At 42.4% G+C, this 27,751-nt stretch overlaps 1 protein-coding gene across 1 annotated transcript in view; it reads right to left on the reverse strand.

The window, feature by feature from the left end:
• nlgn3a (neuroligin 3a) overlaps positions 1-27,751 on the reverse strand; it is a 116,336-nt gene that overhangs the window by 65,234 nt on the left and 23,351 nt on the right. Inside the window, exons 2-3 of the mRNA XM_023402088.2 lie at positions 26,554-27,266; positions 8,072-8,221 (exon numbers count right to left, since the gene is read on the reverse strand). Of these exons, the coding sequence (XP_023257856.1) occupies positions 8,072-8,221; positions 26,554-27,025 (622 nt within the window). The 5' untranslated portion in view covers positions 27,026-27,266. The remainder of the gene's footprint in view (positions 1-8,071; positions 8,222-26,553; positions 27,267-27,751) is intronic.

Genomic DNA, 27,751 nt, shown 5'->3' on the forward strand with positions numbered 1-27,751 from the left:
CCTCCTGATACTAGGAGACAAAGAGAACTCACTCTGCCTTCGCTTTTTCTTCCACCTACTGTTTGAGAATTCCTCTGCTCGGCGCCGAGCTCATATATCAGATGATAACTGAAATGACTGAGACTGGGAACACTTACTGAGGGAGGCTCGTGTTATAGGAAGGGTTTATTTTAAGTCGATTCACCCTAGCCACACAGGAGGTTGTCATGTCGAATTTTATTCCGTAGTAACTGTGAGAGTGATTTTTGTGATCCCAGACATCCAATGTGACAAATGAGATGCAACCAGGCAGACTATATCCTGCACATGAACTTGTAGTAAAAAAAAAAAAAAAAGTCATTTTCATACTCATCATTTTATAAAAGTGGTGCAAAAATATAATAAAAACACGGACGATCAAAGACGAATGCACCGTAACAACATGGACCCCGCTTACCCCCGTCATGGGTCTTGTGCACTGAGTGCTAAGTTTAGTCATCCAAGAAGAATTCAAGAGGGATTTGTCTGAGGCCTTTCTAGCCAGATGTTGAAAAGCTGTGACTGTATCTGTCTCTTTAAGTTGTAGTATAACCAATGTCACCAGATAGTTCTTTGTGGAAACAGCCAAACATGGCGTCTGTCCACTGTACATGCACATTTACTCAACTATTGTGCATCAGCACAATTCTGAGTGTCTTTTACTTTATGTGAATATTTAAATTGTATGTTACTTCACTACATTTATTTGGCAGCTATTGTTACTAGTTCAACCCACCAAGACAGTATGAAATAATAATAGAAATAATAATAATACACTTTTCCGATAATGCTTGTACATACAAGCACTCTACAACAGATAATGCTTGTACATACTTTTATGTACAAGCATTATGTATCTATGTTTTGAATGCAGGACTATTACTTGAAATAGAATATTTCTAAATTATGTTATTGCCCCTTTTACATAAATACACTGTTGCTCATAAAGTTGGAATAAAATATTTTTTTACCTCTTTCCATGAAATGATTGTGACTGTGATTTATATCATTTCACCTGGGTAATGGGGACACATAATGTAATCATTGCACCTGGTCAAAAATGATTACTGATGCATTTAAATAGGAATAAACAGAGGATTGTGTCTGAAAACAAAATTATTCCAACTTAATGGGCAACAGTGTAGAATAAAAGTAAATACTTTTCTCTCACAGAGCTGCTATGAAACTTTTGTGTTGCTTGTAGTTCATAAATGCAATTCATCCATGTGTTTGTGTTATGACTAGTCGTTGGCCAGCTAACTGTTGACTTCTGCAGCTAAATTGATGCAGTGCAGAAGTCATATGCTTCCTCTGTTGTTTTCAGGTGTATTACCACCCTCTGGACCAGAGGGTGGTAATACATGTCCAGGTGGGAAAACCAGGATGGTTTGCAATCAGATTTGTGATTTGAGCAACACGTACGGAACTGTGCAAAAGTTTGAGGCACAAGTAAAGTGAGGATCAGTTAACTTCATACAAAGTGCTATAAAGAGAATAAAGCCTAAATCATATCAATATTTGGTGTTACTGCCCTTTGCCTTTAAACAGCGCCAGTTCTCCAAGCTACACTTGGCATCTTGGAGAACTTGCCACAGTTATTCTCTGGATTTAGATTTGGATGTCAAGTGTGTTCTGTCTCTTCATGTAATCCCAGACTGTTTTCCATGATGTTGAGATCGTGCTCTGTAGGGAGACTCCTGTGTATTTGAAGTCGTCGTCATGCTGCAGAATGAGTTTTGGACCAATCAGACTTCTCCGTGTTGATATGCTGTGGCGTGATGGATAAGAATCTAAACATCTAAAATGCTTAACAGTTTTGCACAGTGCTGTATATGTGGCCATTTGTAAATAATAGCCTAGATTTTAGTTAGATACAAGGCATTACATTATATTACATTAACATTTACTCATTTGCCAGACGCTTTTATCCAAAGCGACTTACAAGTGAGGGACAACACTAAAGTTTAAGTGCAGTAGGTGTAAGTACTAAATATTACATCTATTCCATAAGTGCAAGGACAGCAGGTAAAGAAATGCACTGAAAATGCATAATAATTGCCAGTTAGGCATGTTATGGTGTTAGAGGTTTTAGGAGACGAGGTGCTCTCGGAAGAGATGAGTCTTCGAGAGATTCTTGAAGTCGGAGAGGGATGCCCCTGTTCTGATTGGCAGGTTGTTCCACCATCGGGGAACCCCAGACGAGAACAGCCCGGACTGCAATTGCCTTGTGTGCAGCGATGGCAATGACAGACAACATTCCTTGGAGGAACGCAGTGGCCGAGAAAGAGCATAAGGCTGTATGATTGAGTTCAAGTAGATGGGTGCAGACCCAAAAGTCACTCTGAAGGCAAGCATTACTGACTTCAATTTGATTGGAGCAGCCATGGGTAGCCAGTGTAGGTCGATGAGCAGCAGAGTGACATGTGCCCTTTTAGGCTGATCGAAGACAAAACAGGCTGCCGCACTCTGGACCATCTGTAAGGGTTTCGCTGTGCGTGAAGAGAGGCCTGCCGGAAGGGCATTGCGGTAGTCAAGACACTTGAAATGACAAGTGTAAAAGGAGCCAATGCTTTCAAAGCACATGGCCGCAGAAAGAAGTGATGACAGCCTATAGTATTACTACTTAACCAACATCCAGCAGAGAACAGCGTCTGGGTCAAGAGGCCACGAGCACACTGGGTGCCGCTCAGCTCTCAGTGGAGCTCAGCAGTTATTCTGTAGCGAAAAACAACTAAACAAACTTGTGTGAGGGATAGATATTTTGCTGTACAGTACTGTTGACACACAGCCACAAATATCCTCCGCTCCCCAAATCCCTGGCTAAATTACTAAGCGTCACCATCTTTAGTTTAGGAGAGGGACATAACAGAGAGAGGCAGTCACTTACCGTACCCAGAATAAGTCAGGCAGTTCAACAAATCAATGCTAAATCACCCGCGCTGCTGCTTCAGCGCTGCTTTCACAAACACTCATACAGTAGGTTGAGGTTATTTTGATTGGATCTAAAACTATTCTTTTGAAGGCCTGAATAACTCGAGCAGGCCGAGGTGACAGTCCACAGCGGCGGCGGTCCCACTACAAAATGGCTGCGATCAGAGAGATATGGGAGATAGACATCAAAGGTCACAAATAAACCCTGTCAGAGGTGAAAACTCTCCACAAGTACAAACTGTACTTGACCACTCTCCTCTGTGGAGCAGCTGGCTGAGAGGAAGAGTCTCACCTTGGGTTTTGGCAAGAGAGACAGCCTTTGTTAATTTTTAATGCATTTGGAAACTAGTAATTAAGTCCCCCCCCCCAATGGACTGGGAAATTGACATGCTCTGGAGAGCCAGTGAGTAATTATATTTGTAAAGAGCAGTGATACAAGATACTCCCCTCTGACTGGGACTCATTACACATCATTAGAGAGGCGCGGCAACTAGGCACATGCTCGTGCACCGCTGGCACGGACCGCACACACCCCGACGTGCACGTGGGCAGACAAGTCACACACTTTGAGCCCCACACAATGGACATTGTCCAGCACAAAGAGTGTTTCTCTTTGGGAGACACACTCTGCTCTTCAGGTCCCTGACCTGAGCAGAGCGTGACGAGTCCTGACAGGACAGTCAGGCGGCGTGAAACTGTGTTCTCCATATCTCATCTGGTGATAATCATACTGCGGTGGGTCAATACATAATTAAAGATTAAATCTGAAATGAATTTTCATTCATCTAAATAGTGAAAGGTTGAGATATGAAAGCTTCCAAATGGAGCCTCTGGAGGATTGTGGTCCACCCTTTGAAGCAATAATTACCATTACAGCAGCGTAGGGCTAAGAGCTGCAGGGGGATGATAGAACGGCACTAGAAACTTAGTGGACTCCTCTTTAATTGGAACAGGAGTGGCTGCGACTCGACACATCACAGTCTCCAAATGGAATTTGTACAACTCCAACTCCATGCATTCTTTTTTTTCTTCAGTATTTCTCCCCTCTCCTCCTCTGTCTATTTCTTTTTTCCCTTCTGTGTGTATTCTCAGTTTGTGTTTCACTGTAGGATCTGCAGCTGCTGTGCACATATTATAAAACCACGCTGAAATATAGATTAAATCCACTGCGGGCTGTCTTTTTGGAAAACACCAAACAAATGCTAAATCTATATTTTATAACACACTGAGCACCATCTTTCAATAATTTTGCTCCATTTGAGGGAAATGTTGAAAAGCTCTATATAAATGGAAATAGTGTTACTGCAAAAATTGTATGACGAGAATGAAATTAATGCATCAGATAAATAAAACATTCATCACTGACATTTACGGAGGTTCGGTGCTGTCCAATTTGTTGAAATTTGCTGGTGAAAATGTTTTTCTTTCTCCACATTAAAAATGCTTTCAGCACAGATTTGTTAGTGAGGGTTGTTGTTGCCTAATGGTTTAGGCCTATTGTTTCAGTGAAATGAGTTAAATATTCAGATTGTTGTGTGTATTTCAAAGGTGTTTACTGCATTATTAATGCCATATTCAGATTGCCCAGGGACGGTGGGAGAGCTATATTAGTGTCAGAAAGCGTAGTTTGAGTTGCCTTGTCTGCTTTCACTTTAAACTCATTATCTTGTCTAATTCTCTCTGCCTCCATTATTCCCTCATCCCTTTAAGCAGCCTAATTAAAAGGGCTTTCATTTTTTCATTAATATTTATTTATTTATTCTGCATTTCTACATGAAACTGCTTCACCCTGCGTAGAATCTAAATTAAAGTTTTTTCATTATTTAAATGAAGGGTTTCCTGCTGCATAGCACTTGAGATGAATCCACAGAAGAAGAGGAAAAACTGGAGTATTTTCTCTCATCTTGCTGTCAGATGACCCGATATTACACTGCAAGTGTACGGCTTTCAACGATGACTACAGCGGCTAATGTACAGTGTCCAATACAAACAGTTAATCTACTCCACTTAATGCTGTTTAGACTAGATTAATGTGGAAACTGTTAGCAATACCCATATTCAATAAAATACTGCAAACAAAAATAAAATGAAGACATGTAATCACAATTACTCACGTTCTAAGGACTGCAATTCACACTTTATGACTGAAAATCTTCAGACAGCTTAGTGTTAATTGGCCCATCATGGTCTGATTTCTCTCTGGCTTTGGTTTTATTTGGTTTATATGAGTGTGTCTGTAATAACAGTTTAAAGCCGTACCACGGGGAGATTATCAGACCATGCTACAGCGATGGACATTATCGCTCAACTACATGCATCACTTCGTCTCTGCTCATTTCTCTGAATGGCTGCTGGGGAGCTCACCAAGAGAGCCGCTTTGTGAACTGTATTTGTGGGTACATGTGTGCATGTTTTTCAGTGTGTGTGTGTGTGTGTGTCTTTGTGCATGTATGTGTGTGTGTGTGTGTGTGTGTGTGTGTGTGTGTGTGTGTGTGTGTGTTTGTGCATGTGAGCAAACCGCATGCGTATGTGTGTGTGTGTGTGGTTTGTTTTTGCTTGTGTGTCACTGTCTGCGCTCAAAGTGTGTTTATGTGTGTGCCTGAATACTAGCATGTGCGTGAGCGTGCGCATGCTCAGAGTATACACATGTGGTGTTTGAGGGCGTGTGTGCATGCATGTAGAATGACATTTAGCGAAATGTGGCAGCGAGAGAAGAAACATCTGACTCATAATTGAAGCGCCATGAAAGAAATATGATCATGAATCTGTATTAGGCTTACGTGCTCAGCTTTAAACCAGCTGCAGGAGCACGAGGCAGCACGCCCAGCCAGCACTCCGACTACCTTACCACCCCGAAGGCTGATTACAACGCTCAGAATGATACTCCACAAAAATGACAGAGGAAAACACAGCGCATTCAAGGCAAGCAATCCTGATGACAAAATCGATAGGCCGTAGCGCTCTCATCTCCATCAAAATGAGAATCTCAGGATGAATGTGGTAGTGCCTCCATGATTCAACCACACCAGTCATCTAAGTGTCCTGAAGGATAAAGCAGCACCAATCCTCCGTCACCCTCCTGCTCTTGACATGTAGAGCTCCGTGAGCAGCAAGGTGAGGCAGACTGCTCTTTTAAGGATAAGGCTGGGGATGTTCTATGTTTTTTTTTTTGCCATCAACAGAAGCCATGAAAAGACCAACCAAAGCCTGTTATACTGTATATATTTAGCTCAGTGGTCCCAAATCTTTTGACCTTGTAAAACAAAGCCATATGAATTCATGACACCTCATCACCGTTTGTGTTTGACACTGAGCCGTGAGCAGAGAGATTTCTCCCTCTCAATTGGTTTCATTCGAATACACTGAACCTGCTTGAACAGGTAAAACTATCCAATATATAACAAGAAAAGAGAAACAATTCTCTCTGATTTATCGAATGACCTCTTCTGGGATACACGTAGCTCATTCCTCAGAGCCATTGACCTCCTTTGTTTCTTTGTAAAGAACATTTAAAGCGGGGTGACATGTTCCTTGATTATGATTAGTGTGGTTGCTGTAGTTTATGAAGTTTCCATGCTGCATACACCGTCCTGCTGCATTAAATGCTCCCTAGATCATCAAATGTGTGTTAAAGCGACTTTTAAAATAAAAAAATATAGTACATTCATTCTTTAAGTAATGAAAACTAAATTGAATTCATTAAAAAAAAATGAGAAACTTAAATGAGTAATACACTCAGTGGTTTTGCAGCTATAGGCTTACTTGTTCTGTTATGACCATTAGCTCACGGCGGCTAATTTGAGCTAATGTTAGCAAACCCTGGATAGGTATTGCTCTGTAACTCACATTACTGAGTCGGTTTTCTGACTTCATGACATCGCTCTACTTGTTCTGCTCTGACACAAAATTTTAGGTTTTACCATTATTATGTACTTGTGACCACAGTGGCTGCTGTTCAACAAATGTTACATAATCTACGCCTGAATGTAGTTCCTGACAAAATGTAGTTCCTATGTTGCCATTGCAACACAGGAATCTGGTCCACATACAGTAACCACACCAGGGCAGCTGTAATATTTACCCCACTTTGAGCTATATTTTCAAAAACCACAGTGCCTGTCTGTTTTAGGAAATTACTTGAGCTTTTAAAAAACAAATTAAACTGTATTTACAGTATGTCTTCAGGTGGGATCAATGGCCTTCAGGCTGAGTGCCACAGACAGGAAAGGTTAGTCAGAAAGTATTGAGAAGCACTCTTAAAAACAGTTGCTCTTGGTCTTGTCTTGGGATTTTCTTTTTGACAGCAAGAAACATGCAGAATAACCCCAAAACTTTTCTTTTATGTTAACAGCTACCAACGATTCTGATGGAAACAAATGAAAACAAATGCAAACAACGAGATGGAAATTTCATTTTATATTCAAAGGGTTTGTAGTTGGTACACAACCACTCTAAATGTAAAAAAATGTGTGAGGAGGGAAATCGGCTGTGTCAGAGAGATGGATGGAAAAGGTACAAAGCTTGGGTAGTGTGCTAACAAACTCCATTTTGTGTTGCTGCAGCTGTTTCCATGGAGCTCGCTCTCCCTCTTTCGCTCTCTCTCTCTGTCTCTGCCTCTTGACTCCCCCTCTCTCCCCCTCTCTCTCTCTCTCCCTCTCTCACACACTCACACACACACAAAAGTGTCTGAAAGAGGATTCAGCTGTGTGAGTCAATCTGCAACCAACCGCAACTCTGAGAGAGAACCCCTCGTTCTCTCTAACAGACTCTTCTCCTCTCCTCCATCTCTCCAGCATCACGCCCATCTCATCATTTTTTTTCAACCTCATTACAATAATTTCTTAATTTATTCTAAACCCCAGTCACAACAACAAACCCACATTCAGCACACTCAATTACTGTGATTCTGATACACGAGTACCACATCAACAAGGAGCACAGGAACCAGTCCATGTATTTACAGTGCTGTGTTTTTTCCTCTGCCTTATTTGGAGTGCATGTGGCAATCAGCAGTGCTCATTACACCTAGCTGCCCTACAAAGATGCCCCAGAAAAATGTCCTTGAAGGAGGAGGTGAAGGGAAAAAAAAAAAAAAAAGAGAGAGAGAGGAAAAGATGCTTACCGAGGACTCCGACACGGTAGTTGAGAGTGATAACGATGACATTTCCGTAGCTGGCCAGGACGCTCCCATCGATCATGTTGCCCGTCCCCTCCATGTAGGATCCTCCGTGGATGTAGACCATCACGGGCTTGGCACCAGTATCTCGTATGTCTGCAAGAGCGGCCATCATTAACACATTCACATTGTCGTCCACCCACTCCGATCAAGGGTTCAGCTCAGATTCAGATACAGCAGATACAGCACATGGTGGCCACAAACAGACAAGCTGACGGTCACCTCTCAGATACCAGCTGTAAGGATGCAGTCTGCTGGCCTACTAATGGAAATGGAAGCAATATTCTATCACATCTGCTCTATGAGAAACAAATTAATGTCCACTCATGATGTAGAGTTCAACTCTATTATAATAATTGGCCATCTCAGCTGAAAATGTTGCTTGTCATTTACCTCATATAAACCAAACTATTAGGGTTGTATTTGAGTTTGTGCTGCCTTCCAGGAGGCAGACCCACATCCCAATATAGACACGCAGGAGGCCATTAGAGAGAATAAAGAGAGAGGTACTCTGACACATCTCCTAACCAGGGAGAAGGCTAATCTGTCTTGACAGTGATAGGGAAAACGCACCGGCTAATTACACAATGCTACCATGCGCCTCCTTTTTACACAGGCCTATCTCTCTGCAACAATTTATTTGCACTGTCTTTCTTGGCATTGCAGGCAGTTAAATTTTGTGCTTCAGTTTTGGTAAAATGTTGTTGATTTTATTCCCGAACCAGGACTTGATACCCAGCTGGAGCGACACTCCAGCCAGATAAAGCTCATCCAGAGGTAGAGGGAAGAAAAAAGCCTCTGTCTGAGGAATAGACTGAATTACTGACTGGCTAGCTAGAGCTGGGAGACAAGACAAGAAACTCTCTCTCATTTTCACTCCTGCTCCCCCCGCGTTCTGTGTAGCTTCACGCCTTCCCCTCCCTCACTTTGTATCGCTTTCACTCACAGACTCTCCCCTGTCTCTCCCTGTTTCTCTCCCGCCTTCCCTCCATCTCTGTCCAACCCCCCCCCCCCCAAGCCCTGAGAATGGTGAGAATGAGAGAGAGGGGGTGGGAGGGCAAAGAGTGAGGAAGACAGAGGGAGAGAGACACAAAGACAGACAGGAAGGACGGAGGGAGGGAGGGAAGAAAGACGGAAAGAAAGGAAGAAAATAAAAAGGGAAGAAAGGAATAAATACATAAAAAGAAAGAGAAAGAAAAAAAAGGAGAAAGCAATGGGCTCCGATTTAAAAGGGTAGTATTGTATTCTGGTTGCTATGGTGACTGAGAGCCAAAATTTTAAATCCTCAAGAACAGCTAATCGCAGACCACATCCTGCACAGCCCAATCTGCATCCATCTGCAGGCACTGCTCATCGTTATGCACCCCATCACATTAGCATGCTCAACACCGAGGACAACTACTTAAATGCATTTTGTAGAGACACGGTTTTTCTGTAACCCCTATAGCAGAGCTCAGCCTTGATTCACAGTTTTTTTTTTCATTATTCCCTTGGTTATTCATGGCCCCGTTAACGTTTAAAAGCAAAGCAATAACTTGTATATGAGGTGGCCTTATTTATGGCTTTCTTTATCTTGCTGGTATCTGAGAAGGCTACACAGTGAAATGTGATTTATAGCTGACACTTCTCTATGCACACACTTATCGTAGACAAGAGGAGGAGGGGATGCATGGGGTGAGAAAGCATGAAAGGTACAGTCAGAGAAGGAAAAAGGTGTGGGGAGGGAGGAGGGTGGGTGGGTGGGTGAAGGGATAAGAACAGCAAAAAACGATATCCTTCACAAGCTCCTCAAACAAATGGGCCACAGATACAAAGAGAATGGAAAAGAGGAAGAAGGAACAGAGGGGGGCAGAAATAAGAAAAAGAGATTAGTCATGTCAATGTTATCAGTCACCTCTTTTGTTGATTCACATCGTGTCTCCATGACAACAGTTAAATCCCTTTGGGAGAGCAATACAAGACATTGAAGCTCCACTTGTCCTAATCTATTTATTGACTTGATCTGATGTGGGAGGTGTCACACAGATGTGATATACAGTTCTCACTGACGCTGATTTGTGTCAGAGGAAAATATGCATGCAGCCGATCCCAATTGGACTTTGGATTACGGTGAGACATAATAATCCTGTCTGGATACATCCACATCTGGGTCTGCAGCATGGCATGACTTGGAGGTAATGAGGTGAGTAGATTTCTTAACCAATCAGATCAGAGCTTTATCAGTTGCCACGGACGGACTAATCTGGTGAAACAGGTGACTAAGTGGCTACCTCGGAGAGCTGCTTCCTGATTCACTACTTCTCCGAGGCAAACATATTGTTACATCAACACACATGTTCATAGCATCAAAATGTAGCACAGAGCCCTGTGCTAGAAAAGAAACAGAAACATGTTTATTAATGCACATACAAGTATATTTGCAATAGAATTCCATGCACAATGAGCTGAAAATTAAAAAAAAAAAAGACAAATAAACTCATGTTCTGGAGACGAACAAAAAAAATGAAATGTAGACGGAGGCTGATGTGCAATGAAGAGTGAGCTGAACAGAAACATAATTTATGCACAGCAGCACATCGTTTTGTCACAAATTTCTCTCACCCAGACAAGTGAGAACTTGCAGCATCTACTACACAGCGACATACACTCACACACTCCCAGCACATACTCTACAAACAGCAAATAATTGCATCACAGTAGAGAAAATAAATTGAAAATTGCCCATAAATTAATAAATAAATCAAAGCTTTCCAATTCACTGCACTTCGCTCCAGCTAAATAGAAGGGCTGGAGACAGTCACACCTACAAATACATCACAGGGCATGAGTTTTAGCAGGACCTGAGGAGCACAACCTCTCATAGGTGCATCACAGTGGCTCTGGACTGATTGGAGTATCAGTGGGAGGCATAACTCAGGCCCTGAGCTGAGCCTCTAAGTGTTGCTGCTGCAAGTGAAACCCACCAGGAGGGCTAGGAGCACTCTTTCCTTCCTCCTCTATCTTATTTTCTCCCTCAACCTGTACTTCCACCTTTTTGTCCTTTGCCTCTCACTCCAGTGAAAACAGTCAGTCATATATCTGACGTTAAGCGCCCCGAGAACCAGCCTTGACACACCACAGTATAGGACAGGACAAAGGCGAGTGGAGATAAGTGTCGGTGGCATTCACTGTGTCAACACTTGGTGAAACATGGTGGCTGTCAGCGGCTATCAGTGAGGTCTGAGGTTGGGAGGGGAACGGGTGACAATGTCCTGATGTGGCAGGACATGACATGCACCCTACTGTAGCGCTCTTGTCAGGCCAAGCTTCACGGTTCACTCATGACAAGTCCATTACTGGCCATGTTCATATTTGAGAACTGCATATAGTTTATCAGGGGAGCTCTTTTGCTAAACAGGCAGTGTAATTACACCGAATTATACAGCAGCTTGTGCCGTTGTACAAGTCAGTGAATGTCACTGAACGTCTGCTTAATATTCCCTTTATATGGAAAATAAATGAACTAGCACTGTGTGTGACTAGGCCTTTGAGGGGGAAAAGGCTGATGTGAAGGAAGAGAAGACAGTGGAAGGAGGACCATGAAAAAAAATAAATAAATAAATAAATAAATAAAAAAGTTGTGGCATAGCTATTTTAAACCAGTGGACTTTCAGAGCCTGAGCGTCATCAGGAGTGATGGGATGGGCAGGAAGCCTCCACGTTGTTCTCCACAACACTTGACATTTATAAGAATAACTGAGACATGTCTTCATGTTTATAAAGAAAATCTGAACACAGCACTGGGTACATGAAAAGAAGTGTTTGGGCCTCTACTTTGAATCTTGACATCGCTGCAGTAAATGTAATGGGAGGAATGACCTTTACGTGAAGGTGACTTCTTGCTCCCCCCTCTGTGGTGTGTTTGTGTGTTAAATATGATGCTGGAAACTGGGCAGACAGAGAGTGGTCTATGTGTGTGTGTGTGTGTGTGTGTGTGTATACATAAGAGGATAAAGAGAGAAGGGTATAGACGCTAGATGAGCAAAAACAAAAGAAGAAGATGCTTAAAAGGCTATTAGCCCCCTACAGCTGGCCTGGACCTGGATGAGAGGAGGAAGCTGTATCGGTGCTGTCATCCTTAAGACTCACAAAAAGCTGTTTGCTCCCTGAGTGAAGGGGGACTAACCCTTCTTTAGAGGAAGTCTGCCGTCCATGGTGCCAGCCACAAAAGCTGATGACATACTGTACAAATGCACTGAATGGTTGACGAGAGCACACCAATAAACACATTAAAGAATAGCACACAGCAAAAAAAAAAAAAAACAGCAGACGTGCTGTGGCATTGCATAAGGAAAGGGTCAAAAGTGCCTCACTGAACTAATTCAAAGCTCCCCTCTCTGTTCCATTCAAGCAGTATGTTTTTACATGTTTTTGCCTTGCCAATTATTTCGTGCCACTCAAGAGTAGAGGAGAGGAGCAAAAAAAATAAAAAAAGATGACAGGAGCAGTCAGGCTCCCCCATCCTCTGAAATGTCTCAAATGGTGCCCTTGTAGATCAGCCATTAGCAGCAATGCTTATCTTGGAAAGAAGCTGAGCAGCAGCATTCCAAATATCCCTACGTAAATGGGCTTCGAGGGGCATGATTCCTCATCCCTGCCACATCAGAGAGAATAGGATAGTGGCAGAATGGAGAGAATGGTGTGTGAATTGCCCCCACTGTCGATTCACCACTCTCCAGGCTGCCTGAGCTGAGCTGAGGGCTTTGCTGGATGGGGATCCAGTCAGGCCTCTGCAATGGAATTAATGGTAATACCCAGGCAGGTGGAGCTCAGCTCTGCTCCCTGGCACAGCAACGATGGAGAGCTTCTCTCAGGGTGGGTGTGTGTGTGTGTGTGTGTGTGTGTGTGTGTGTGTGCGTGTGTGTGTGTGTGTGTGTGTGCGTGCGTGCATGTGTTGTCTTCTTCAGTGCTTGCTTCTAGAGCTTGGAAACGGGCATTGTTTACGTGTACAAGTGTGTGCATGCTTGAATGATTTAATGGATGTGGGTGTACATGTCTGAGTGTGTGCACACTCACGCTGGGTGGAAGCATTCCTCCTGATTAGAGCTAGTCTCAAAGTGCCAAATGACAGACACATACACACACACACACACACACGCACACATCTATTTTTCATCAGTGGAAGAGGGCCGAGGCAGCAGTGGCGCGAGACACTCTAGAGGTGGAGTGGAGATGGCTGCCTCTCTCTGCCTAACACTGGGCACAGTAGCTCAGCGCCGCTGCCATGTTCCACCTGGGAGATTTAGCTCCTACACAGCTTCACTTCCTCTATTTACATGCCCACCTTTATCTAACAACAGCAGGTAGGTGATTGAAAGCTTGCGCTCCCTTTTACAGTGCAATAACAGCGTCTGTAAAACTGAGTCTTGATTGTGGGCCGATGTAAATCACAGCAAGTTGGCCCGCATGCTCCTGTTGCTGGAGGGAGTGTTGCATAGAATTTGAATGTACTTTCGGGGTGCCAGGGGGTTGACTGTTGCTCAGACAGACAGGTGGACGCACAAAGGGAAAGACAGCTAGACACAGGAAGAGACAAATAGAGAGAAAGGCAGAGAGGGAGAGCCTCAGGGACAGCCAGCGGACAGAAAGAGATATACAGTATAAAAAGGTCATTATAGTCTCATTATATATTTCATTTTGCTTATCTCCTCGTCTCGGTTGAATGTTTTTATTGGCTGTTCCACTGCCTTTTTTAATGTAAATTTAAATATTACTATTCCATTACATATGTTACATACATTTCTCTGGCAATGTGAGAAATCCTTTATTGTTCCAATAAAACTTATTTGAATTAGAATTTAAGAGCGTGTCTGGAGGGTTACAACAGGGAGGGAGGCAGCTCAAATATGGTGGAGGGAGGGAGGGAATTAGCCCAGGATAGACAGACTGCCAACTGAGACAGCATGGTAATGCTGGGATGAACAGACTGAGAGATGGAGGGGGTTAGACAGAGAAACCAGACAAGGCAGCCGCTCTCTGAACTGAATGAGAATGTGTGGATAAGAGGTGAATCAGCTAAAGACTGAGAGAGTGGGAGTTCTGCTTGTGTTCTGATTCTACTCGACCTTTAACTTTAAACAAGAATGTTTGATTTTCACTGGCAATACATGTACACAAGGAGATATATTGTTGATATATTGCGAGAGCAGTAATAGGTAAGAGAGCTTGTGCAGTCTACGTAGCCATCTTTCTGTGAGGAAAGTCTTGTCTTCACAGAGGTAGCAGTTCTTCTTGGGGGGAAATAAGAGAAAAACAGAGGGGCGTCTCTGAACATTGGTTGTATATGTCAGGCTGTGAAAGTTCAAAACAGACACATTCACTGGAACAATGAAAATCTTCTGGATCATGTTTAGGGATTGATGGCCAACGCTGTCACACATGCATTAGTTACAGTGCTGTGGCAGAGATTCTGCTGGGACCGTATTGTGCTTCTACGGTGATGCTCTGTAAATAGCATTAGTTGCGCTCAGTAAAGAATAGACTTGTCACATTTTCAGTAAGGCTAGTCTTGCACAACAGCTTGGAGACCAAGCCACTGTGTACGCATTGCAAAGACTTGCCAGACAAAGGGATTGGCACTTGTCAGCAATTCTGAACAGACTTAGGGCTACATACACTGACACATGTGGGCTAGCTTGAAGGAAGACAAACATATACGTGTGGCACATATACACACAGTCAAGCTGAAGACTGAAGGCAATTTGGCTCCAGTTGCAACAGCTCGCCCTGGGCTTGAATAAGGAAACACCTGTGTGTGTCAAAGCGGTGCTATGGCAACGCTTCCTGTTCTGTGATCAAGGCCAGCATGAGGCTTCTTTTTGAGAGACAAGCCCACTGGCAAACAGGAAGGATCTTCCCCACGAACCCTTAAACATCTGGAAAGAACCCTGGCCAGCCGGCCTCAGCTTGGTTTAAAACCCAACGCAGGACCTGGCGCAACGCAGCCGTTCACTGTGCCAACATTCAAGACAAATAAGTGAAAGGATATGGCAATTTAGTGTGACATCTCAGTTTTCCTGCCAAATACAAGGTCCATATGCCCTGAACATGTGCTAAGGTCCCCAACTGTTTCATTCCAGACATACAGTTAAATCCTGTTCACCAAATGCACAGATAATAAGCAAAAAATCAATTTGTCCATAGCAAACAAATGGTGTATAAATCCATAGCTTTACCTTGATACCCAACATCATGCTTGCATCACCTGCCCTGTAGTGTTGAAGGAAGACAAGGGCAGGGCGATATCAGGGGTTTGATTTAGATTCAAAGACTTAAGCCGTTTCTGTTGCAGCACAAGAATCGTCTCTCATTCTAATCTCGGCAGAGATCCACCCTGAGCCAGGAATATCCCAAGATAAATATGGAAAGTGAACAATGTGATTGCTGAGCAGCAACTTCCCATTTTCTACACCTCTCGCCTCTAATCCTCTCCAGCAGCACTCCTGAACTGCCGCTCCTCATCTAAATCTGCTGGCAGACCTGGTGAACAGTCTGATATTACACTGCTGCTTCACTTTCCCTCTGCTATTATCGCCACCAATACAGCTGCTGGCCACACCTTAAGAAGGGGCTCTCACAACTGCTTCTGCCCTTGTAATAACAGCCGCTCCAGTCACTGCGTGAGATATTAAAATGACCCAGCCTGGGCTTTGTTATCTAGACAGCTCCAAGATCCCATCTGACTCCTGAGCCAAACACTCTACTCATCGCTTGAATTTCGATGCTTGGGAACGGAAGGCCTCACATTCACTCACACACACTCTACATGGGACCAAAGACAACATTGTCCTACACATTGTAACGTGACGGGGTGCTTGATGATTGCATTTGCAATTAGGAAAAAAAAAAAAAAGAAACTAAATCAAACAAAAATCATAAATGATCAGGAATCAGTGACATTTTTAGAAAAAAAAAAGAAAATCATGCACCATCTTTGTTCACCATTGAAAGTACCTTCATCTTCATCACCGTCGTTATCCGATAAATCCTCGCCCTGTTTTTTTGCATGGGCCCCTGTTATTGAAGCAGGGAGAGACATAGAGAGGCACAGGGAAATTCAAAATAGCATGTTTGGCAACACAGAGATGGGAAAAGAGGAAATTCAAGAAAAAGCATAATTTGATACCAAATGTGAATAACAACAATGTTAATTTAAATGCATCATTCACATTTAAAAAAAAAAAAAAGATATTTACAAAGAAGGAACATCCAACAAGAGAAAAATAAACATTTTAAATAATGTACAAACACTACACTGTGTAACAAAAATCAAAACACACCTTGCAGAAGGCAAATTCAACAAAACTCCATTGTTATCATAGTATACCTGGAGCAGAGTCATACACCACTGGCATTTTCAGATGAAAAAAAACCTTTAGCTTTATCAACCTATACATTTGGGAAACAATAGCTTAAAGGATAACTGCAGAAAAGAACAGCTACTGAACAGCATATGATTCAGATTCTTTTGATCGTATTTTGGAAACGACTTTTTGAGAAGAGGTTTTACAGTGTTTGAACAAGACTTTAGTGACTTTCTGCTCTGCACCTGACGTCAATTTCTAAGACAGACCATAAAAAGGCATATAAAAACATATTAACAGAAAATGTGTTTACTGGCGAGGCGAAGAATATAAAAATCAGGATGCAGAAAACTGTCGAAAGCACAGGTTTTAAACTACAAGCAAAAGCATGTGCACGACTGCAACCTCCCTAGAGGTGGTGAGATTTGAATAAATCACCGAACTGCGTGTATCATGTACACTCAGTGATGTGTGCAGTTACTTCGGCTTGCCTCTTTGCCCTAAACAGTAGGTAATGTGGTGTTGTCCTTGTGCTACTCGTTAATATGAAAATCTAGCCCCCCCAGAGCAGCTACACACCATGTACAAATAGCGTACAAGCCCCATCTTGACCTACCACTTACACAGTGCTATTCTAAACTGGTGTGAGTTTGATATCCATGTACGATCATTTTTGTTGCCCACCAGCAGCAGGCCCTAAGGCCATCAACGATGGTTAGTTAATTGGTCTGTCCATCAGTCCATCCATTCAATAGTAAATCATATTCTGAAAGATTTTACAGAAATATTATGTATTTTTGGGGAATTTCACAGTTTCGGTGATACCCAGACCTTTCATATAGCGCCGCTGTCAGCTCAGATTTTCCTCTTGAGCAATGCTTGATACAGTAAATCCTAATGTCTCTGGTGACCTTGGAATTTAGCTTTAGTGCAATCACCAGGTTAGCATGAATATGAATTAATATCAAAATCTAACGGGCTGATTGTCATGGGATTTACTGAACCATGATTCCAAGATGAGATGCCGAGCATTTCCCACAGTGTTTCATAGCAGAGAGAAGCCTGATCCTTAACCTGAAGCAAAGACCACCTCTGCTAACATCATATATTATTATATGTACATACTATATTGTAATACATATTATATTACATGCATATCTTTCTTTTTAAATGAAATAAGGCATTCATCTTTTAAGGGAGAAGCTATTTCTCACTGCACGTTACATACACTTCATGAGAGTGGCTGTTGTTTGAGTCATCTACTAACTAAATTGAGAAAATATACATCAGGATCTGGCTGATCCGCCTCCATCGCTAAACAGTTTCCTGGATTCTCTCCACTCTAGTCATTACAAAATGTCTTATCTTGCCACATTTAGACAAAATTATCCACCTCTTTTTTAAGACAACTAATAGCCTGAGTCCCATTAAATTTGTTGTGGATGTTAACGGTTCCTAGACGATGATTCAAGCATCCACAAACAGAGCTGTGTGTGTGCAAAAACTTTTTAGAGGCCGAATTCCAGACTGGAAGAAACATTATGAACTTAAGTTCAGAGACTCTTTGAATGGTCACAGTGTTAACCCCTACTTCCAAAAGTTGCTTAGAGGTCACAAAGACTCTTCTCAAGACAAGATTTCTGTCATTCAATCAAGTCATATTCAGTCAGTCAATCAAGACACTATAGGAAGAGGAGGACTCTACAGCACTCATACAGTATGTATGGACCCAGAAGTCAGAAGCTCTTTCGGTTAAACAGCTTTTATCTGAGTGAATGAGCCACTGTGTTTGAAAACCTCATCCATTATCAACTGATAGATGCAATATATTACATAATGTAATAGGCTGAGTGTCATGACATTTACTGAGTACATTCGAGCTCTAACGTGGAGAGGCCTTTTGATTCGGTTGTTTCCACAGCGGTACAATGGTACAATGACCTTGTTCAGTCTGTTCATCACGTTTGCATTATGGGGTGAAATGAATAATGCAGTCTGCATGCGCTGTGTGAGCTTTAGATATGCAAACATAATTGTATGACTATGAAAACTTCAAGCTTAAATGCATAACTTGTGTCACCCTGGCGATAAGGGGTTATTGGACAGCTGTGGAAGGTTGTGCAGAAATGGGAGCGGACTTTTAATTTGTTAGCCATTAGCAAGGGTAAGGTGATAGGCTTGATAGGACAGGTGTGGTAGGCCACACCCTCATGCAATGTCATTGGCTAATGGAATCAAAATCTGCAAAGTGATGAATTAATTTTTTTTTTTAATCTATTAACAACATACGACACAAAAAGATTTGTTTACAGACATTCCCTTGGTTAAATGGTAATCAGGCCAAAACATGTATTTTTCAAAAATATTTTCAAAATAAAAGACATGACATGCACATTGGTGTGTAAATTGGTGTTGTTGTGTTGGAGTGTTGTACTAGCTTCTAAGTTTAATCATAATTACAATGCAACGGGCTAAAATGAAAATTATTCAGCAAGGCCAGTTTAAGTAAAAGATGAAAGCCTGTGAAGTCTTATCAGATGCCAAAACACTGCACAGTGGTTGATAATAGGGTGAGGAAGGCTTTCACAATTCTGGAGACTTATCATGGCCCGGGGATGATTTTGGTGGGAGTCTGAATTAAATGAGGGAACTCCAGCTTTTCATGCAGAGCTAATATAAGTCTGAAAATGGCCTTTGTCTTAAGAGTTCGGCAGGTGGAGCACTTAAAAGCTGAACCAGTTTCCCAGCAGCACCGGGTCAGTTGCAAATATCTCTCTTCATGTCTCTCTCATGTAAGCTTCATGGGAACCCCACAAAAATGTTTTAGCAGAATAACAGCCAGCGCCCAAATAAATGGGTTCCCCACTGCTTCAACAGCCTTCTTTATGGCTTGTTAGCGATTGCGGTTATTCTAGCATTCACTGTGCTGTCGACGTGGTAAAACAGTGAGGTTATTGAGTGATAGTGCTTCAGACAGGCATAGATTGGATGGCAGGTGTCGACAGGGAAGCTCTGTCACTTTGCATTGTGGTGTCTGTGAGCCCGTGTGTGTCAAACGGTGGATCTATAATAGGAACTGCAAACATGTGACATCTGCAGTGACTCAGCAAGCGAGCCTATATTTGACCTTGAATCTTTTCAACTGATGCCGCAGCAAAAGAGTTTGACATTAAAATGAAAACCACAATGGATTGACGCGTTTCTTTTTGCATAGCCGGCCTCCAGGAGTCAACATTTGTATCCCTTCAAAACAGGCGGCATCTAGAATAACAGCTATTATTCATGTTCCTTGACAAGCAAAATAGAAACCTGTCGCATTTATCAAATCAGGTTCAAAGAAGCTGCATTTGATGGGCTTACTTGTTACATAAAGGGTATTGAAATTTAACATTTCAACACGGTGAAATTTCAAACAAAAGACTGTCTCGTAGTTGGCTGTTGAGTTTTTTTTACATGAATAAACCCAAGCATGCACACATATGTACACACACCCACACACACACACACACACACACACACACACACACACACACACACACACACACACACACACACACACTCACTCACTCACACACACATGCATACAGATATAGAGTACTCTTAGACTCTAGAGACTTCTTGACTGAATCCACAATTCACTCAATACATTGTGGAAGGGCTGAATGTTAACTGCCTCTCCTTTGCTGGAAAAAGGTTCGCTGACAATAGATGGGCCTTGGAGTTAAATATCAGAAAGGTCAGAATGTGGAAAGGGACTTAGTGAAATGTGAAATGTTGCAGCCTTGACAATTTAGAGCAGTTATATTCAGTCTCTAATCCTCAGGTGGCCATTTTTCTCTTTCAGAGTGCCTGGATCTGTCTCTCCTCCTGTCTTCCTGTTCTCCACGTCTTTCTCTCCCTGTCTATCTCCATCTCTCTCGATCTGTCTCCCAGTGTAGAGGTTAAGGAACAGCTTGGGAGGGACACATGAGAGAGAATGATGGAGAATGCAGCTAAAAGGTTAAGGAGGCCGTAATCCTGCAGTAAAGGACAGCCAAAATTCACACTGCGCTTCAGCTGTTCCCAAAATAAAATAAAAAAAATAAAAAAACAAATAAAAGGGAGCCAAGTTGTCTCTTTGCCTGTCCACAGCTCAATAATGGAATGAGACATGTTTAACAGAGACCACAGGCTTCACACTGGGGTCTCTTACCTCTAAATGAACCATTTATTCCCTATATTAAGTGAAAAAGCCTACACTGCACAAATATCTAACAAAAACAATCAAGACTCACCAGGCTTTAAGCTTCTTAAGCATCTGTCAGACACAACAGTTATTTAAATAAGTGCTGCACCACAGTTGAATATGCATCATTACTGATTACAGTCATTTCAAAGCCTTTGAAAGCCAGAACAATGCAGGTATGCAGCCTTTAATACTTAAACTAGCAGAACTATTTCAAGGATTGAAATATTTTACACGTAAAATTAAGACTGACAATAATCTACAGAGATATCTAAAGGTATCCTGTGGATGTGTAGCAAGGCTTTATGAGCGGGTTGTTTGCACCACGCAAGTTCTCAAGGACGCACATCCTGCTGCTGGTTTAACATTATTCTACTTGGTCCACTAATAACACAGACCTTGTCAAACCTCAAGGACACAAGAAATGCCTTTTGGTAAGAACTTCTCAATTTAGACATGTTTGCAAAAAAACTCCACAGGGCTCCTATAACCTCTTCACCCCTACCAAGTGCACTAACAAGTGTATCATCATAAATGTATTATGTGTGACAAAGCACTGTTTAAAACCACGGATTGAAAAGCCTAATGTTTTTTTTTTTTTTTTTTTTAAGATACCAAATATGTCAAGATGGATTTGCAGAAAAAGTGTATAAAATGATACATATCATGGTGCAGCAATGAAAACATGGGTGTGAATAAGTCACTCCACTTTAGGCAAAACTTAAGGGGCTCAGGAAGATAGGAACAAACTAAAAAGATACTAAATGCAACAAATTGTGTTTTTCCCTTTAAATGGGCTTTAGGACTCCACAAGCTGTGTCCTCTGTTTCTTTTTAGATCGGGATAAACAAAGAACAGAACAGAGATATTGAGCCTTGGATTGACTGTGGAAGCTGGACAGCACAACAGCAGGAGGCCTCTGAATAGAAACTTCCTGCTTAGGTCGCGTCCTGCATCTCAACTCAGTGGGACTGGATCCGCCGCTGGCTGGCCGCAGCCTTCGCTCACTGGGGTCATCAACTGACCCAGATAGATAATCACAGAAGATCATAGAAGTAATTTTCCATCAAACAAAGGGGGACATCTGCTCTGTTTTCAAATCGCACAAGCCAATATTTGCTCTTGTCTTCTTGGAAAGTTTTTGCCCTGTCTGCTTGGCGTACAGATTTCCTCGGCAGCACTCAGGGAGCAGCCCCTCCTTCCCCGAAGCAGGGTTGAGTCGGCCAACCAATGGGATTACCATGGTGTGTTACTGTCTGCCATGGCCCAGACGCAGTCTAACCAGGATTGGGGCTTTTTTGCAGTTTTCACAGCTCTCTAGCATCTGGAGGTCATCTGGTAAGAAGAAAAAATGACCAGTGTTTCTGCTGGGGTAGTTAATCTACAGGTTTGGCAACTGATCGGGCTGTTCACTGCTGGCACCGGGCTGCATAACACATGGCAGCCTGCTGCCTGTGAGGGCTGCATAGGAATGATAGCTGAGTGGTCCAAATCAAGCCAAAACGTACAACAGATTTCGCTGCACTTATCGCAAATAGACTCATGATGAGGAATGAATTTAGGAGTCAGGAAGGTTGATCTCAGAGTGTCTCTCAGAACCGGTGTTATTCAGAGACCAGTGTGAAGGACTCTAAGGACAGGTTTTACAAGCAGGTTACAAGCCGCGAAAGAGACATGCTGTAAAAGCCCCGTAGAAAATAATGCGCATATTATATAAACAGGCAGCATGCAGCACAGTGAGAGCACCTTATCAGCACAACTCTCATCAAAAGCCTGTGATTTTATAGATATCTTTTAAAGTTTGTCAATCAATTTAATAATGTAAACCGCTTTTAAAGATAAAGATTGACCTCATCAGGGTTTGTCCTCACAAAATTGACCCATCTCAAGCCAATCTAGCACTCTGGGGCTGAACAGTGCTTAGCTGTGTCCCAGCACATCATTACCTCTCTCTTCACTCCATTCACTCTGACTCGGAGCAGAGCAAAAATGACTGAGTGATGACTGAAGGCTCCAATGTCTCTAACTCTGTCACTGCTCTGTGCTATGTGTGCACACTATAAGGCCACTCCAGATAGAGCTGTGGGCTACGGTGCTGATCCTGCACATTAGATCACCTCCACATGACCTCGGCCGCTACCCGCTCTGACACTTTGGACATGCGGTGCTGCGCTAGCCTAGCAAAAGAATTACATTTTAGTTTTGGTTTCTGAACACAGACCAAAGCTTGTGTGATTTGGCACTGTCAGAATTAGCTGCACAACAACACCAGCTCTAAATAACAACCAGCCATACAGAAAAAAGAGAAACCTCTGCTATAATTTTGTCTTGAATCTTTTTTTGAATGAGTCTGTCTTTGATCTTTTGTCAGGACGCGGCGCAACTGTGTGGTTTAAGGTCTGTGAGGCTTTCCTCCTGTTTAATGGAGGGAAATGAGACACATCTTTGATATCAGTGCATCACATGGTTTCCCTGCACAATGCCCAGTAGGATGCTAATAGCACAGGGTCTATAGGAGAGACTTTCACAGTCGTGAGATGAGTATTAATCCTCTAAATCCCACACACTATAAATATTTTCTTACTACCACTATTCTTACTTGAAGATTGTCCTCTATATTTACACATGCGTTACACTGCACTAATTATATACTAACATCTTGCCCATGCGTGATGTATTTTACAATGTTCATGAGTGACATGTTTTTCTCACTTGATCGACATCACCATTGCAACAAAGGTGCTTGACGCTAGGTAAGAGGGCCATTTACTTTGTTCTTGCCACAACTGCATACTGTTGCTTAGCAACAATCACACAACCATTTCATCACGAGTCAAATACCACTACTTTTTTTTCTGTTTATTATTATTAATTGATCACTCTTTCTTCCAGAGGAAAAACATCCATAGAGATACAGGCTCTAAAATTGGTAGTGGAGGTGTTATTTGTACTGAGTATGCACAGTGTGTATGACTCTACTGCATTATACAGGTCTGTATTGAAAAATTCTTTGCAAATTTCTAAGTAAAAAACATACAACCCAATTAGTATTTACAACTCAAAGGAACAGATCTAACTATGGAAATGACACCAATTAAAATCTTTAATGAGGGAACTGATGAACTGTTAAACTGTTTCCCAATTCATTCTGAATTTGTCAAACACGACTTTAACTTCCTTGTTAGAAACATTTAACCAAAACCAAAGTATACTTCAGAGGTTGCTTTCTACATTGCCTAAGAAGGATAAATTATGCTTCATTTGCACTGCTAATTCAACATAAGCCAAGATTAGCAGAAGCAGTTTAAAAAAAAAAAAAGGTGCAATTGAAATAAAAACAGTTTCCAGCAAGACTGAAAATTACAACCTTCATGTATATATCAGCAGAGGAACTATGCAACAATCACCTCTCTGCACAATAATGTGTCACAAAACCAACATATGAAACTTATGATAAACCATTTTCTCATTACCAAACATGGGGAAGATAATTGAAAAATTCCAAGTGGAAGGGGAATATTAAAAAGATATCTCTGTGTATATTCCACAACTGGGACTAATTCAGAAGCAGAAGTGCCTGGAGGGCCAGTCTGTCTCTGACAAAATTGGTTTACCAAAGCAGAATGTACGAGTGCACAGAGTGAGGCCAATAGCTGCCTCCTGCCTCCGTGGAAATCAACAGCAGAGGTCTCCCAGCTGAAACTGAATCTTTACTGTTCAGATATGCTCAGGATCACAGTCTTAAAGTTACCCAGACTGTCCTCCAGTGCCTTCCGGCAGGCTTAGGAAATTAGCCCTCTGTTGTTACCAGCAGTGAGACTTTAGCTGTTGCTAATGAAATTGGACTGTCTTCCTCCTTCGCAGTGTGTTTGAGCGTTTGCCACATGGAAAGATAAAAGCTGTCATGCCAATAAAATACCCCACCAACCCCCTATTTAAACAATTCTGAATAATAAATTTAAGAGAAAGGTGGCCCTCCACTTTTTAGTTTAAATTTAATCAACGGCTGAGGCTCCAACGCTTTCAGGTGTCGTGTTTGACAAATACTTCCAATAAGCTTGTGTCTTAAGTGCTGTCAGAGCAGTCTGAAACATGACTAAAGTTCTCTGCATACCAAGTTAAATTTTATGTTCTACTATTTCAAAGCAGCACTCATGCCTCTGATTTAATCAACAGTTGTATTTCAATTCAAAATCTTACATTTAAACATGAACAAGCCATACAATAAAGCAAACAATATAAATAATTCAAACACATGTTATTTTTAGACATGGTGATTGTATTGTTTTACAAAGCCGCATCATTTATTTAGGGACCTGCATTTTCACTCCTTGACACTCACTCTCCAAGTAAAACCACACTACAGCACACACACACTCACACACACACACACACACACACACACACACACACACACACACACACGCAACACAACCACTCACTCACTCACTCATCTCTCACACTCGTGTCAAGGTTGATCTGAGTCACAAGTCCCACGTTCATCCCAATTAGCACACTGATTTGGGAGTTGATAGGTGGTGATATTGGCGGCTTTGGGAGGATGCACCCATCGCTCTCCCCTCTCTTTCACTCTTTCAATTCCTCTCTTTCGTTCCGTGTTGGCTTTTTTCGTTTCTTTTTTTTCTTTCGTTTTTTTTTTTTTTTTTTTTTTTTTTTTTTTTTACATACCTCCTTTTCTACACATTTTCTTGTTGGGTTTCCTGGCACATTCCTTGGATATTCTTTTGACTGTAAAATGAATGGAAAAACTACAAAATAACAGAGAGCTCTGGAAAAGATCGCATGTGACATGCAACAACTCAGACTGAGTCAGACCCCCTCTTCACCCTCTTTCCCGCCTCCTCCCCACCCTCCCAGTCATCATCAACAACAAGAACAACAGAGGACCTGTTGAGAAAGTAACTGGGGTGTTGCTGCAGAAATATTCCAAAATGGTGGAATGAATTTGCTGCATCCTGGGACACAGGAAGCCCATATTCACATGCACTTCTATTTAAGACCCATTACAGCCACACAGAAGGCAGAGAGGCTACAGTTCCAAAGTTTTGAAGTTCACATTCGTATTTGATAAGTGGAAATGTTATTTGATGTTGCCCATTTCATTCTCAGGCCACTTAACATTTCAAGCCCATTTTCCTGTGTGGGTCTCCTTCAAGTGGTGAAATAATGGGGGCCATTTAAGAGAGTCAACATCTAGAAATCTAAAAATAAAACTCTTTAGTACTTTTAGTCGTGGTGGAGCCAAATCTATGTTTGCCTTTTGCACAAAACCTGTTCCCGTATTCAGCCTCGTGCAAGGACAAACCGGATAAAGCCAGGAGAGTAAAGGGTCTTACATAGGTCAGGCTGATGCCACAGGCCTCTCGTGTACCAGACAGAATATTTCACCAACCCTACAGTAGATCATTCACTTATGAAGCAGGCTACTAATCACTAATGGCTAATATCCCCAGAACAGTCAAGACAGTGAGGGTAGGAAGGTGCACCAAATCTGTTTCTTGATTGATTAGATTTCTTTCTTTTTTTTTCTTTCTTTTTTTTATATTCAGTCATATTAATAAGTCATTTAGTCATCAAAAGAGGAACCTCTAACAGTGGCATGGAAGGGGAGAGTTGATGAAAAGACTAAATGAAAGATCAAGTCAAGATGGCAGGTTGAGATGATGGACACGGACACAGCATGCGCCAGACAACAGGTCATGCTTCGCGCAAAATACAGAGGTGACACAAAATCTTAGAGAAAAGACAGAAAGAGAAGGAGGCAGAGACAGAGGACAGGAGAGGAGAGGAGAGGAAGAGAGGAGAGGTTTGGTTTCGTCCTGGATACTCGACACACTCACCATCCTCTGTTGGAACATAGATGTTTAGATAAAGACAATCCTCGTGTTGATCCTGTATATACGTGGTAACTATATCCAGGTTGAAGGTGAACCATATTGGCATCATGATCTCTGGCACAGCATTGTGAATATTTTGGGGGCAGACGGGTGCAAAGTGGGTGGCGTTCTTGATCCCTGACCAGGACGAAGGAGGTTCGGGGGGCATGAAACGTTTTTCTCCCACCGGGGAGGCGGCATATGGAACCCCCAGGTACTGATCCACCGGCCCCAGAATCTCACTAGGCAGTGGCACCCTCACCCCTCGGAGTTTCCCATACTGCGTGTTTACAGTTGGGTGGTAGTTCTGACCTCTGACGGCCGTGAAGCACCAGCAAAAACTTAACACCCACAAGGACACGCTGAAATTGGTGCAACTGTGGGCACCGTTCCAGTTCTGCGAGGGGAGACGACTTCTCCTTGGAGAAAACCACATGGTCCTTGTGAGCGAGTGCAACTGCAAGTGACCAACATACAAGCCGGGGCACCCCCTCAGCAAACACACAGGCTTCCCGCTCAGCCCTGCAGTCCGGCCACCTGAGGGACAGTCATCAGCTGTGGTACTGGAGCCCGCCGGCTTACAGACGAGGAGAAACAGTCACAGTTATGCAGTTCCTCTCCGCAGCGAGGTCCTTATTCACTGTCCTCTTTCCGCTCGTCAGATCTTCTAGCCCGTGCTGCAACAGGAGGGGACAGGAAAATTAATGACAGTTCCCTGACAGCACACCAGTTTACCCCCACTTTTATTCAGTCATTTTTATTGACTTGTGGAGTCCTTTTCTGACATGACATAAAACAGCTCACATAAACATGACAGAACTCTTAGTGCTATCATCAATCCACATAATCAAGAAGCTGCCTTTGACTTGGATATTGAAATGAACTGTTGGGCAACTTGTCAAGATGTGCCTAATGATGCTAATAGGACAATTGGAATATGAAAAGCATTAACTGTCAGCCGGTAATTGCGCTCTACTTCAAAGGCCACTGTTTACATTAATAGTTAAAGAAAAGCAATACTGAGAGGAAAAGCACTGCTTGTACAGCAGCAGGACTCACACACGAGAACATAATAACATGATAAAAGTTTAATGTGCTGCTTAATATCATGCAGCATTTTCCCTACATCTCCCTTTGGTAGAGATATGACCACATTTCAAAT

This window comes from Seriola lalandi, unplaced genomic scaffold, assembly GCF_002814215.2.
Source record: "Seriola lalandi dorsalis isolate HSWRI2012SDOR001 ecotype SW California unplaced genomic scaffold, Sedor1 jcf7180002053898, whole genome shotgun sequence".
Taxonomy (NCBI): domain Eukaryota; kingdom Metazoa; phylum Chordata; class Actinopteri; order Carangiformes; family Carangidae; genus Seriola; species Seriola lalandi.